This window comes from Pecten maximus, chromosome 3 (genome assembly GCF_902652985.1).
Source record: "Pecten maximus chromosome 3, xPecMax1.1, whole genome shotgun sequence".
Taxonomy (NCBI): Eukaryota; Metazoa; Mollusca; class Bivalvia; order Pectinida; family Pectinidae; genus Pecten; species Pecten maximus.
The window spans coordinates 51,385,222-51,399,668 of record NC_047017.1 but is presented as its reverse complement, the minus strand read 5'-3'; the positions used below and the strand labels follow the sequence as shown (position 1 = coordinate 51,399,668).

Sequence of the window (14,447 nt, the reverse complement as noted above, 5' to 3'; positions counted from 1 at the left end):
GCTGTGATATCATTGGCAGGACAATTTTGTAATTCAAACGGTTTTACAGTTAAATGAAGAACAAGAAACTTAAACATCAACCCAGAATTATTGAGGACATCACAACATGCATGAGCTTAATTACTATTATTATGTATGAATTTGTTTGCTGCCAGAAATAACCAGTTCAAGGCCTGATTAGATGGTACCACTTCAAATGCCTTCAAGAATGCATGTTGATTTGGTAAGGTTTCATACTGACTGTTTATTATACAAATTAATTCCTAATTAATGCACCTCTAATCGTACCATTTAAACAACTACTGTCCCAGACAAAGTTTAGAACAACAATCACACCACATGTGTACATGTTATTTCATGGTTGCAGGTTGGCTGGACACCTGATGTTAGCTCAGGTAAGGCGGGTTTACAGAAGTATTTAACTTTTGATATGTAATCAGGTTCAATATTTGAAATTAAAAGGGATCAGTATTGAGGAAATTATTTTCTTTTATTACTAAAAGAAGGATCAATTCTGTACATCACCATTTTGTTCATTATAAAGAGTCATCGTTTTCGAGAAGGATCGATTTTGGGAACTGTATGTATTTATTTAATATGCATCCAATTAATATCACTTCCTATATTGGGCGACAGTACCGTCATTATTACTTTTTTTCAAATAACTTACAAGCCCAAAGGCAAATCAGGATTGACAATGTAACACATTTGAATAAAACACTACTCTGTATGAAATGCCTGCAGTATAAACTCTAGCGTAGCACTGCTTAAAAGCAGATTCAGTCAAACCTCATTATCTCGAATTTCGATAACTTAAAGACCTTGCTTAACTTGAATAGCCTATAATAAACAATCAGTCCCACAGGCAAAAATATTTAATTCTATATAAAATAAACTCTGATACCTTGAATACCCGGGATATCTCAAAAGTCTTTCGTTGACTTCGAGATAACAAGGTTCGGCTCTATTGAGAAAAGCATAACTACATTACACTATTATCAACATAGTACATATACTACAAATTATTACTAGAGCACAGTCACCGATCGCGAGTCAGTTGACTGTTGATCAGACCAGAAGATGTGTATAACATTAAGTCAACAAAATGAACGATCCAAAAATAGGTTATTACTATTTCTGTTATATGGATTATACAGCTTGTTAAACATGTATGAAGCGTATTTTGTTTACCACACTGGGAGACGACTTCACCCACTGCCAGGAAAACATTGGACCCAAGTGCTGTCAACCGTGGTACAGAGTTGACGGGCTTCAAAGAACATAGACTGCACGATTCGCCTTTCACCGGCTCGAGACGCTTCACTTCAAACACCTGAGTAGTACCGTCTTCGTTTTCCACTTGAACATTTGCAATTCCGCACGACTGGTCTGCATGGTTACTTAAAACGATGCATGCAAACACAAACAGAATTTGTTTGACCGCCATGTCATCAAGTAATCTTACCTCCGATGACTGAAGAGCTCTCACGTGCACTCTAGCACGGGGCCTTTTCGTTTATGCGGACAAACCGATTCATCAGTTTTTACATTAATATTTGAAACATGTATCTTGACGGACCTGTAAATGTTAATACAGGCCTTGGAAGTTTTTGTCAATACTCGTCTGAAAACAATATAAAATCACAAGATCCGTCTTTATTTCATAAATGAACAACATCGGTCAAACTGGTCCAATCGTTTGGACCACAAAAACGAAAACGGCCACGGACTTTGGTCCTACCAGCTAGCATCAAAACAATCGATATCTGGCTATACGCCCTTTTTATGTTTTTCCTTACATATAGGCCTAGTATTGGAAATAAGCTAGTGCCCTGAAAAACTCTACCAATGGCCTAACGTTTTGCTCAGTTCACGGGGACTTCGCCCTCGATCCATAGGAACTGGGGTGATTGTGTACATAAGGGAAGGTTAAATTACAGACTAGTTACAGAGACATATATATGCTAGACTCTAGTTATAATGAACACCGCGGGTGGCATTTCTACCGGATCTTTAATCTAGCCTCAAAACGTCTGAAAATGTGCTAACTGATTACACAGAGTCTATAACAAATGCTCAGGTCCCTGTGAAGGATACATACAAATTATATGGACCATAGGCTGGAAATTCGGGTCTAGTGCAAACTTTTTGATTGCATTGATTCCTCAATACCCAAGAGACCAAATTCGTGATACTGAACTAGTATAGTGTGATGGACATATGAGAGAAATGACATTGATCATTAGTCGATCTACTTTCAATGTTACAGGAGTCAAATTAATTAAATATTTAACTTCTTCTAATGGTTTAGCAGCAGGTGAGAACGTATGGAAAGGGTGGACACGTAAAGTTTGTTCAGATGAATGAACTTGACCTACGTTCTTTCAAGGTCATAATAGTCGGAACAGAACTAATTTATACAGAGGTAAAACGACTTCTCAACAAGTGAGTAAATCTGCGGGTAGTGCTGGAGTAAGGTTTGTACTTTGTACTTAAATGTATTATCTACCTACTCTCAGGGATAGAAAAAAAATGCTATAGGCCTAATCTTTTAACATCTTCTCGAATGTCCAAAATACACAGGGGGTGTTTGAGTCAATTTCCTCGACCTACTCTCAATCTTTGGATGACTGCTTCTTTGTTTTTGATATCCAACGAATAATAATAATCAACTAAACAGAAATAAGGAGGTTTCATCAATGACCTAAATTATACACGTACGCTATATAGAACAGCTGGGTGATACAGACCCGTGGACCTCTGATAGACTTAGCATCAGATTCAAATTCAGATTCTTTATTTTGCCGAGAGCCTTACGGCTCATAGGCGCATCAATAATACATGTACAAAGAATACAATTATTCACGTCTAATAAACACACTCGCACAGTTTCACACACTCTCACACACACCAACATAAGTAAATAACTACGTAATCAGGAGATAGATGGCTATGTGTAACAATACACAAAACTTAACACACAAAAGTGTTAAATGGTAAAAGTAAGCATTGTAAAAATTACACATAATTATAAGTACAAACTCATAATAGAGAATAATTAACTGAATATGTAAGAATGAGCTGCAGTGTTGTACACTATAACTACTAAAATATTACTGGTTATCACGCTGCCTTACAGCAAAATACAAAAAATTGGCAGTGTTGCATAGTTCTTTGACATTGTTTACACTCAAAAGTTTTATTAACTTAAACACACTTGGACTTTTGTAATAAAAAATTTAATGTATTTCCCCCTTAATTCCTTATAAAATGAACACCTCAAAATAAAATGAAATTCATCCTCTACATTACCGACGTTACATCTGCTACATAATCTATTTACTCTATTAATATTGCTATGACGTCCAGTTTCTATATTAAGATTATGCGCAGATAATCTAAACTTTGTTAACATACGTTTATATTTTGTTTCAATGGGTTTACATAGATAATATTGTATATCAAAATTATCAGTAATATGTTGGTACAAAAATCCTTTTGATGAGTTTTTAATTCTGCTAAGCATTTCCTGTTCATTAACTTCTATTCTACCATGTTTGCTATGCAACGCCAGTTTTGATTGGTTTAAAACCATGTATTATTTTCCAATAATACACGCTCGTGTCAATAATACACGCGCGTGAGTCATGGCTGTTACAATGTTATGTATCTAATATTCACCGAGTGGGCTAATGGGTTAATCTCTCCTTAATCTTTTATCACGACGCGAGTTCGAATCCTACGAAGGCCGCTTTTTTTTTTTTGCCTTTTTTTCATCCCTTTTTTTTTTTTAATTTTCAAAATCAATGCCATATGATAGATGTTCTTGATTGTAGTACTGTAGTACATGTAAAGAAATGTATATTTTATCAGCGAAATAATGCAATACTCAAGAAATAAATTACAAGGTTTTCCCGGGGTTTCTTTGCCGTTTTTCTATTAGAAAGAGGTAGGTCTCAGAACTAAACAGTACATGGTAGAATAGAAATAATCAACTTTGACTCGTGTATTGTTGCAGGATATACAACTCGAACTCGGATATTTTGCAATTTTAATTAATAACTCAGGCCTGCGGCCTTCGTTATTAATTTAATTGCAAAATATCCTCGTCCTCGTTGTATATCCTGCAACAATACACGAATCATCGTTAATTATTTCTTAAATAATCTTTGTTTTATAATAGCATATGCCACAGAGACGGGAAACTCGTTCTCAAACAAATAATGAAGACCTAGAATTGACAATTCATGTTTAATATTACACATCCAGATATCATTTCCACTCACACACTCGTCATAACATGCTTTCAAAATGCATCCCTACTTAGACTTGTTAGATGTTAATCCGAAGGGTTCTGATGTTAATATCGCCTTTCAAGCTGCCTTGTAGTAAGATCGTCAGAAAATTCGGACTAGTTAGATGTCAGCTGCTAAAAACACTTACTGTACAAACTTTCCTATGTGACATCTCGATAAAAACTGTATATCGTTTTTTTTTTATATAAATATTATATACAATACAATTCTTTATTAACGAATTCCGGCCCACATGGGGCAATATAGGAAATACAATCACAAAGAGGTATAGTGGCCAAAAGACAGATGAATGGGCATGCATTTATACTGATATAAATTACAAACACATAAACAAAATTGCTTGTAACATGCTCATGTTGTAATCTATGACTTGGAAGTCAGCTAGATTGGCATAGTTTGAACAAAATATCATTTGGAAGCAATCTAAATTTTGTTCGAAATGAAGTTTGGTTTAAAAAAAAAAACAAAAACAAAAAACAAAACAAAACAAAAACAAAAAAACCCTGTTGGTTGGTGTGTCTAGTGGTTTCGTTGACACTAGCCTTGACTCTCGTTTTGTGACGAGACTTTACCAATATGATTGTGTGGTAACAACCTATTGATTACATCCTCGATTTTGGTGTACACGTTTAAGATTTTTTATGTCAATAATAGTTCAGGTATTGAGTTTCATCTTTGATATGTAAATAATCTCTGTATATGATACACCTTTGTCAATCATGTCAATCAAACACCGATGTAAGCTCTAAGGTTTCTGAAGGCGTATCTGTGCAATGATCAGTTATCCGATCAGGTATAACATGGTATACACGGAAACTTTCCTCGTTGGAAACTATAAAGGAGTATTGCTTATATAGTTCTTTACTTTTGTAGATACTGGTCACTTCACGGTGGTTTTACGGAGAAACAAAGTAGATTTTGCTATTGTCAAACAGTAGCAACGTAATTTGCTTAAACGTACCTGTTTTTTTAATTGGGCAGATTAAAATATGTGTAGCTACTGACCACTTTACATTAAACCAATCTTAGAACAGAAATGCTGACCAAAATTTACTGATCCAGCAAAAATATTGACGTTGACAAGTGTGATATTGGCCGTGTAGCTTTAACTTTGGTGAGCTTGACAGATGATGGGCGGGCAGTGACGTTCGAGGTGTCTGTTTTACTGCATGGCCACAAAGTACTGGTGTCAATCCGTAATACGCATGTTTTGTTAACATACACACTCCTACGCTATACATTTTTATTTGGTAAGCTGTGTTTTGGTGTAGCTTGAAGCACCAAAATGGGATTTTTTTTGTTAAAACTTATCTTTGTTTTAGGGATTTTTAATGACTAGATAAAGCGATGCATCCGGAATAAATGATCACGATTATGTATAACTTGAAGATAAACTATACCTGTGTAGCGGAACTGTATGGAACGCCCAATTTACATATATCAATTAATTTAACCTAACTTCAATTATTTGGAGATATGTTAAATTCAATTAAAGATAGGTTTAATTCAATTAGAGATAGGTTCAATTCAATTAGAGATAGGTTCAATTCAATAAGAGATAGGTACAATTCAATTAGAGATAGGTTCAATTCTATTAAAGATAGGTTTAAATAAGACTAATTGAACCTATCTTCAATTATTTAAGTTAAGGAACATCGGCTAAGTAATTCCTTAAGTTTGGTTTAGTTTATTATTGTTTAACGCCTATCAACAGATAAGGTCATTTAAGGACGGCCTCTCGTGCGTGCGACATGTACGCGTGTGGTTAGTGCGAATGTGTGTTTTTGGTGACTGCGGTATGTCTCCTTTTGGTAGTCCGGAAATTTATAGTGCTACCTCACTGAAGCATATCAGGCTACTGCCGAAGACACCCAGCAGGACACCCCATCCGGTCACATTATATATATATACTGACAATGCGCAAACCAGTCGTCCCACTCCCAAAATGCCGAGCGCTAAGCAGGGGAAGCATCTCGACAAGGGGACAAAACCCAAAGACTTCCTCACAGGGGCGAACGCTCAAATAAAGACCAAAAGTGTGACATTGTCAAGGGAGACATAAAAAGAAAGTTATTAAGAAAGAGGAGAAAGGGAGTTTAAGTTAAGGAAGTTAAGGTGGTGGAAAAAGTATTGTTCTGACATCACGGATTTAGTGTTGTGCGTCATTCATTTTGGGACGTCATAAAACTATGACGTCATTTGCGCCAAATATGACGTTGACTTTACAAAATGGCGGACCATACTTTCTGAGCATCATTTAGCAACACTCAACCTTATAATATGGGTTGTCCGGAAGTTGAAATGAGCGAAGAGTCAAGGCAGATGACCGCAAAGGCGTCTGGAGTTCTGCATATGATTTGTGTTGTGCCGTCGTTGATAGTACTTGCCGCCGGGGCATATATACAAGTTGCCATCCAGGAACAAATAAGTCTGATTGAAGGTTTCGACGGCAACGTTTTACCTGCATTCATGATTATATTTGGATTTTTCGGAGCATTGATTAGTCTATTCAGTGGTAAAGTATGTTGGACGAACCGCGAATATTCAAAAAGGTTTGATTGGAGCAAGTATTTGTTTCCTCTCGTCATAGTACACATAATTGTAGCATTTGTTGTTTTTGTCTCGGCAATTATGTGCTTCGTTCAGATTTCAATGTTGGAATCCTCTTTCGAAAAGGGCATTTCAACTGCAATGCGTAGTTACAAAGATGATAGAGCGAAGAAACGGGAGCTGGATACGCTTCAAATCAGTTACAGATGCTGTGGGGTTTCATCATATACCGACTGGTTCCATGTCAGCTGGGTACACGAAGAATACATATCAGAAGCAAAGAAAACGTTGTTGACAAGGTAAAATATATCATAATCAAATATTTGACTGATCTAAAACATTAGATACGTCCAAAATGTAGTAGGACGCGTACTATTTTTACTATACTGTAAATATTTCGTGCATTTTGACATAATTTCAGGGATTTTTATCCTTATGGTTTTCAATGAATATTCTTGAATTTCTATACAACAATTGCTAGCTCTTTCACCCGATAATTTTACTTTCTTTTTTGTGCTTGTACCTAACTAAAGTGTGTTGTTTTGCTCTCTGTTTTTAATTATTATAATGGGCAATATCACTTGAAATAGGCTACGGATGATTATACAAATCTTATCAGAGGAAAAAGCAAATAATTATCTAAAAGAATGTAAACAAATGTAAAATTTCAAGTATTTCATGTACAGTTCAATCCAAATTTTCGGTTTGGTAGTGATTTAATTTTACGGTTCTTTAAGTTACAAAACAGGGGATTATCTGAACGATGACGTACCATTCAGCTGTTGTATTGCCGACGTACTACGCCCATGTGTCCACCATCACGTGCATGATAATGATATTCACTATAACTACGATTACCGCACCAAGGTGACACTGCATGGCGTCGGGTGTAAGGACGTCCTCGTGGATATCTACGGTAACCACCTACTCACAGACGTGGGAGCTCTCGTCCTCTCCATCTCATTCCTACAGGCACGTATCGATATTATCAAAGTCGTTCCTAAATACAATGTATTACAATAAAATGTTGTCAGACTTTCCAGAACGTATACAATTATAGTAGGTTTATGCCTAATTACTGACGATGTGGCAGGCACATATATAATACTAAGATTATTAGCCTAATTACTGACGATGTAGCAGACACATTTATAATACCAAGATTATTAGCCTACATGTAATTACTGACGATGTAGCAGACACATTTATAATACTAAGATTATTAGCCTACATGTAATTACTGACGATGTAGCAGACACATTTATAATACTAAGATTATTAGCCTACATGTAATTACTGACGATGTAGCAGACACATATATAATACTAAGATTATTAGCCTACATGTAATTACTGACGATGTAGCAGACACATTTATAATACTAAGATTATTAGCCTACATGTAATTACTGACGATGTAGCAGACACATTTATAATACTAAGATTATTAGCCTACATGTAATTACTGACGATGTAGCAGACACGTTTATAATACTAAGATTATTAGCCTACATGTAATTACTGACGATGTAGCAGACACATATATAATACTAAGATTATTAGCCTACATGTAATTACTGACGATGTAGCAGACACATATATAATACTAAGATTATTAGCCTAATTACTGACGATGTAGCAGACACATTTATAATACCAAGATTATTAGCCTACATGTAATTACTGACGATGTAGCAGACACATTTATAATACTAAGATTATTAGCCTACATGTAATTACTGACGATGTAGCAGACACATTTATAATACTAAGATTATTAGCCTACATGTAATTACTGACGATGTAGCAGACACGTTTATAATACTAAGATTATTAGCCTACATGTAATTACTGACGATGTAGCAGACACATATATAATACTAAGATTATTAGCCTACATGTAATTACTGACGATGTAGCAGACACATATATAATACTAAGATTATTAGCCTAATTACTGACGATGTAGCAGACACATTTATAATACTAAGATTATAAGCCTACATGTAATTACTGACGATGTAGCAGACACATATATATAATACTAAGATTATTAGCCTAATTACTGACGATGTAGCAGACACATTTATAATACTAAGATTATAAGCAAAACGGGAGAAACATAACTAAGCATCTCGTGTGGGTACTGGTCCCAGGGATGCTCAATGTTACACTAAATAACAATATAATTCTTCATAGAAATTCATAAGGAAAAAGATCATCTTCCATTTCTGTTTTGAAAAACAACCAAGTATGACCTTAGCAACAAACACCAATTTAAATGACGTTATAATATATAACATCTTTATTATCCAAATGACTTTTTTGTTTCTACTTTCCGAATAAATGTATAAGCACTCGGCGGTAATTCTGATAAAAGAAGTTGTCAGATTTCTAGAGCGTACAAGATAATGTCAAAGAAGAAAATGTACGTCATCTCAAATGTATATCTTTATTGGAAAACCGGAAATTTAGCTTTTCCCTACATGTACCTTCCTGGAGTGTTTCTGGCACGCGATACTCATTACTCAATCTAATATGAATATCATTGTATCATTACTTTCCGGGTTAAAAGTACAAGTAGTCGGTTGTAACAGATACAGTCAATAACATTGTGACAGGGACGCCTCGTGTGTTACAGCTGATCACGGTGACCATAATGCGGCTGCTGCAGACATCAGTGGACGGGTCCCTGGAAAATGACGATCCCAAGAAAGCCTCCATCGGATATATCTTCCCTTGCAGTGGCAAGGTCGCCATCAAAGCCGTCAAAAGAGGTACGTATATGTACTCGACAGATAACCAAACCATATCGTCATATGTCGCTGTTTGGATAAAAAAGAAATGTGGGAGTGAAGTAAATACTGTATCGTTCCATAGCTACCCATCTACAGCTATCCTCAAGGCCCTGTTGTAGAGACATTAAAATCACTTCCATACCAACAGCAATATGGATATGTGCAAATATCAACAACTATTAGTATTTCATGTGAAACTTTGAAAAGATCCCAATTTCAAGCTACAACGCAATAACTCACAAGGTGGTCAAAATATAAGAATTGGGTACATCTATTTATCAAATTGTTGTAAGTGCTTATTAACTAGATTATAGCATTTGAAAAGGTCATATGAGGTGAACGGAAGCCTGTTCTATCTTTACAGAGGTGAAAACATTTCATAAGAAGGATAGGGCAGTAAAGGACAGTGTTCCCGGAGATCCGACAAGCATGGAACCCCTCCTGGAGGACAAGGAAGACAGTACCAGTATAGACACAGACGACATTTCACTGAATTCCTCCTTTGAAGACCAAGGTGTTTATGAGGAACCCCTTCCTCCGACACGGGAATGAAAATCCATACATGACCATTAAGTCTGCTGAGATGATCAACTTTCCTGAGCCTCTCCGCTACACATCCTTCCCAGGAAACCATGTTCCAGCCAATGGACAATACCAATCTGGTCAGAACCTTACTGGTCAACAAGGAATGGCCAGTAACCACATGGTTGGAACTGACCAGTATGGAATGGCCAGTAACCACATGGTTGGAACTGACCAGTATGGAATGGCCAGTAACCACATGGTTGGAACTGACCAGTATGGAATGGCCAGTAACCACATGGTTGGAACTGACCAGTATGGAAAGGCCAGTAACCACATGGTTGGAACTGACCAGTATGGAAAGGCCAGTAACCACATGGTTGGAACTGACCAGTACAGAGAATCCAACACTTACATAACCCCTAAAAGAACCCACACCTATGTGAATGAACTCCAGCAGCAAGGAAACATGACCCCAATGTAAAATATGGAAGGGTGTCTTACTGTTTAAAATCTGATATAGGAACTAAAGCATGCATTTATAAATGGACATAAAATACAAATATCCAATATCATTTACATTTTCTTTATTTAATGAATCATATCCAACTCGCTCTCTGTAGACAGGCACACTTCATCACAAAACATGGATTTTCCTCTCCTACAAAAACTCTCTTCTTATCTACTGGCACTGGTGGGTTAAATACAGATCAAAGATATAAGTTACCGGGCAAGACCTACTAGATTGTCAAGATTAAAACAGCCCTAACAAGGTTACATTCCTACACTAAAGATGTTGCTTCCTCTAGTTTCAACACCCATTTAACACTGGTTGTGATACTTTACAAGGTTTACAATGTATATGTTATACAATAATTGTGAATTTTAAAAACACATTTCAGTAAAAAACACAAAGAAAGGTGTTAGAGCAATTCATTATCTACCATCTTCAGAAAGAAAAAAAAATGGTATAAAACAAGATGTCCAGAGGGCCTGCACCACCCACCAAGATATTTCAGAAATCATGGCAAAATACTCTCATTTTATATTACAAAAAAATGTCTTGAGCTGCCTTTCCTAATAACAGTTCAAACGGCAGGTGGACCAAATCCTGTAATTCTTAAAAAGAAGAACAATTTTAATGGGTTTTGTTTTGTATATTTCCCCAATTGGCCCCCTCTCTCAAGCCCTAAGGGAATCACACCTTTCCATTTATTCATTATATATCCTTTGCCCAATAATACTCAAGACAAAATTTCATCAAAATCCATTCAGTAAATTCAGGACTAGTAGCATTTTGAAGAATTCACCTCAAGGTCCCCTATGGGGCCAAGCCCCTCCCACCCAAAAGGAGCAACACCCTCCATTTATACAACATTAGATCTCCTTTGCTCAATAATCCATTTTGTCGTTCAGGACTGGTAGAGATTGAAAGGAAACATTGACAAATGATGGCCGGAAGAACGACAGACACATGCTGCGCAACAGGTCAGCTAAAAATAAAAAAAGGGCCATAACTCTTTATAAAACAGGAGACCTCAATACAGGTCAGCTAAAATTAAAAAAGGGCCATAACTCTTTATAGAGCAGGAGACCTCAATATCAGAACAGATAATTGTACTTATACAAGACCTTATGGAAAGCCAACACGACATGCAAAATGCCTTATTTTAAAGAATTAGTCGGAAATTCCTAAGAAAAATCAAACCAAAAATAAAGACAATAAACAAAGTATCCATTAAATTATTGGCTTTGAAGCTAATTTCCATCTTTTAGGTCTATAAAACATATCACATTAAGCATTTCCCATAATTTAAAAGCATTTCACATAAACCAATAAGCATTATGCAGTAAACCAAATTGCTAAATGCTTAATAAAACAGGCTTATAGTAGGCCATAGTAATTTGAAATGCTGCTCTGAACCTTTTGTCAAAGTGGAACTATTAGCTTCGGAGCAAACCAGTGATGTTTTTTTGCATGATCATCATTATTATAAGGAACGTTTCTCTTCATGGAAAATAGTTTACAATACTGTATATATAGTACAACTTGAAGTAACCAAAAATACAGCTTTGAGCATTTAGTATTAAATATGCTGGCTTTCCGTAAAATCTAGCAAATATGAAAGACAAAGAGAAGGTGCCAAACGATGGGGACATGGTACAAATTCTCAACTCATGGTCTGCATACCCTGGGTACATTTATCTACGTGTATAAGAAGCTGCTCATTATACACATATGGACCATGCAATAGGAATTTGTGCCATGTTCCTTCAAACTTAATTTTTCAATCACATTTTTTATGAATTTGCCAGTTTAATTTTTCATCGAAAATTCAGATCTAAGAATAATAATGAAATTAAATTCGGCATAATTTTATGATCATGAGATCAAAAGCACATAAATTCTAATATTCAAGAGGAGAAATGTTAACAACAACACTGCTAATTAATTGGGACACGATTGAAAAACATTAAAAATACTGTTTCTAATTTTCTCTGTCTCACAAGGATGATGAATTCTTTTAAGTCTATATGTGTCAGGTATATAGTCAACCCATTACACATTTCTTATAACTAAACACATTCACAAATACCTTTCTCTCAGAAAATCCAGTTGTTTAACATATGGAGACTAAGATAAAATAAATACTCTTTAAACAGTAACACAGTGTCACTCTTCTGTAAAGGATGGATAGACACTGTGACATGGCCAAACAAGTACTTTATATCCGATGGAATGTACCAATAATTATAAATATGAAATCTACGACCTCGCGTTACCGACAAAACAGGTTCACATTGACATAATCCCACTCTTACCAAAGGGATTGTACAAATATTTTTATAGGTATTTGTACACGATCGTAAGATGATATGCATTAATGGGGATTTATACAATCTAAAAAAATGAGTTTAACAGTGTATATGAATCAGCTGTCTCACAAGTAAGTAAGAAGTGCAATAATCATCATAAAGCTAAATGTAACATGTTCAACATCATGTTAATGGTATATTTACAAAAACTGATCTCTTCACTTCTGAAATGACTGATATTCATCTGGCTTATCTTCATGACAAGAACAGGGCGTGATATTTAATAATCATATAAAGTACCTGATTAGTGTTGAAGTAGATATAGGTTGTTCTAGTGCAGCCTTTATCAAAGTTTTATGTAATGACATTAATAGAAACTAAGTATAACAAGACACGTTAATATGGTCAATGTATCGCTCCACAAGGTCAAAATCAAATTTCTGTACAAATATTTCATGAGAATTATTCTGAACACAATATACAAACATACATCAGCAACATTATAGATAATAAATTTACCAGGTCAATTTGTTCATTTCTGTTAATTACTTAATTTAATTGCCGATACCTGGTAGTAAAAGCTCCCCATTTAAAAAATGTAAGTTGCACACCTAAATTATGAAATGATCATAAAAGTTCTATTGAAATTGGTTATTTAGTTAAGGAGGGGTACATACAAATATTGCCTGTGGTGAAACAGAAAAACTCTTTTCCAACTTCAATGTAAAAGCACATAACAGATGATAACACTGAATCAGTGGTCCTCATCAATAAAGAAATGTATCATTTGGACCACACAACTGTTATCATAACCTCATCTAAATTCAATCTGTACACTCAAAAAAACTTCAACCAATAAATATGATAAAGAGCGATACACAAGGATCTAATTTAAAGAAAACTCGTTACCAACCCATTATTGATGATAACCCTATACAGACCTCTCAAACCCCACTGATGATGGTAACTATAGTTACAGACCTCTCAAATCCCACTGATAATGGTAACTATAGTTACAGACCACTCAAATCCTACTGATGATGATAACTATAGTTACAGACCACTCAAATCCTACTGATGATGGTAACTATAGTTACAGACCACTCAAATCCTACTGATGATGGTAACTATAGTTACAGACCACTCAAATCCTACTGATGATGGCAACCCTAGTTACAAACCATTCAAATCCTACTGATGATGGTAACTATAGTTACAGACCACTCAAATCCTACTGATAATGGTAACTATAGTTACAGACCACTCAAATCCTATTGATGATGGTAACTATAGTTACAGACCACTCAAATCCTATTGATGATGGTAACTATAGTTACAGACCACTCAAATCCTACTGATGATGGTAACCCTATAGTTACAGACCTTTCAAATCCTACTGATAATGGTAACTATAGTTACAGACCTCTCAAATCCTACTGATGTTG

The 14,447-nt window shown here is 35.5% G+C and overlaps 3 protein-coding genes across 3 annotated transcripts in view; 2 read left to right on the top strand and 1 right to left on the bottom strand.

The window, feature by feature from the left end:
* LOC117322804 (tetratricopeptide repeat protein 13-like) overlaps positions 1 to 14,447 on the bottom strand; it is a 67,103-nt gene that overhangs the window by 40,429 nt on the left and 12,227 nt on the right. The window contains exon 10 of the mRNA XM_033877748.1: positions 1,192 to 1,508. Within this exon, the coding sequence (XP_033733639.1) occupies positions 1,192 to 1,508 (317 nt within the window). The remainder of the gene's footprint in view (positions 1 to 1,191; positions 1,509 to 14,447) is intronic.
* On the top strand, positions 6,539 to 11,530 carry LOC117324509 (peripherin-2-like). Its single transcript, XM_033880409.1, has 4 exons — positions 6,539 to 7,165; positions 7,604 to 7,838; positions 9,507 to 9,642; positions 10,028 to 11,530. The coding sequence occupies exons 1-4, from the start codon at positions 6,597 to 6,599 to the stop codon at positions 10,213 to 10,215; spliced, it is 1,128 nt and encodes a 375-aa protein (XP_033736300.1). The 5' UTR covers positions 6,539 to 6,596; the 3' UTR covers positions 10,216 to 11,530.
* LOC117324511 lies at positions 10,227 to 11,880 on the top strand. Its single transcript, XM_033880410.1, has 2 exons — positions 10,227 to 10,366; positions 10,406 to 11,880. Exons 1-2 carry the CDS (start codon positions 10,247 to 10,249, stop codon positions 10,667 to 10,669), a joined length of 384 nt encoding a protein of 127 aa, XP_033736301.1. The 5' UTR covers positions 10,227 to 10,246; the 3' UTR covers positions 10,670 to 11,880.

Coding starts and splice junctions, on each gene's coding strand:
- LOC117324509 (XM_033880409.1), top strand. CDS start 6,597: ATGGGTTGTCCGGAAGTTGAAATGAGCGAAGAGTCAAGGCAGATGACC. Junction 7,839..9,506: donor TCTCCATCTCATTCCTACAG/GCACGTATCGAT, acceptor CGTGTGTTACAG/CTGATCACGGTGACCATAAT. Junction 9,643..10,027: donor CATCAAAGCCGTCAAAAGAG/GTACGTATATGT, acceptor CTATCTTTACAG/AGGTGAAAACATTTCATAAG.
- LOC117324511 (XM_033880410.1), top strand. CDS start 10,247: ATGATCAACTTTCCTGAGCCTCTCCGCTACACATCCTTCCCAGGAAAC. Junction 10,367..10,405: donor AAGGAATGGCCAGTAACCAC/ATGGTTGGAACT, acceptor GCCAGTAACCAC/ATGGTTGGAACTGACCAGTA.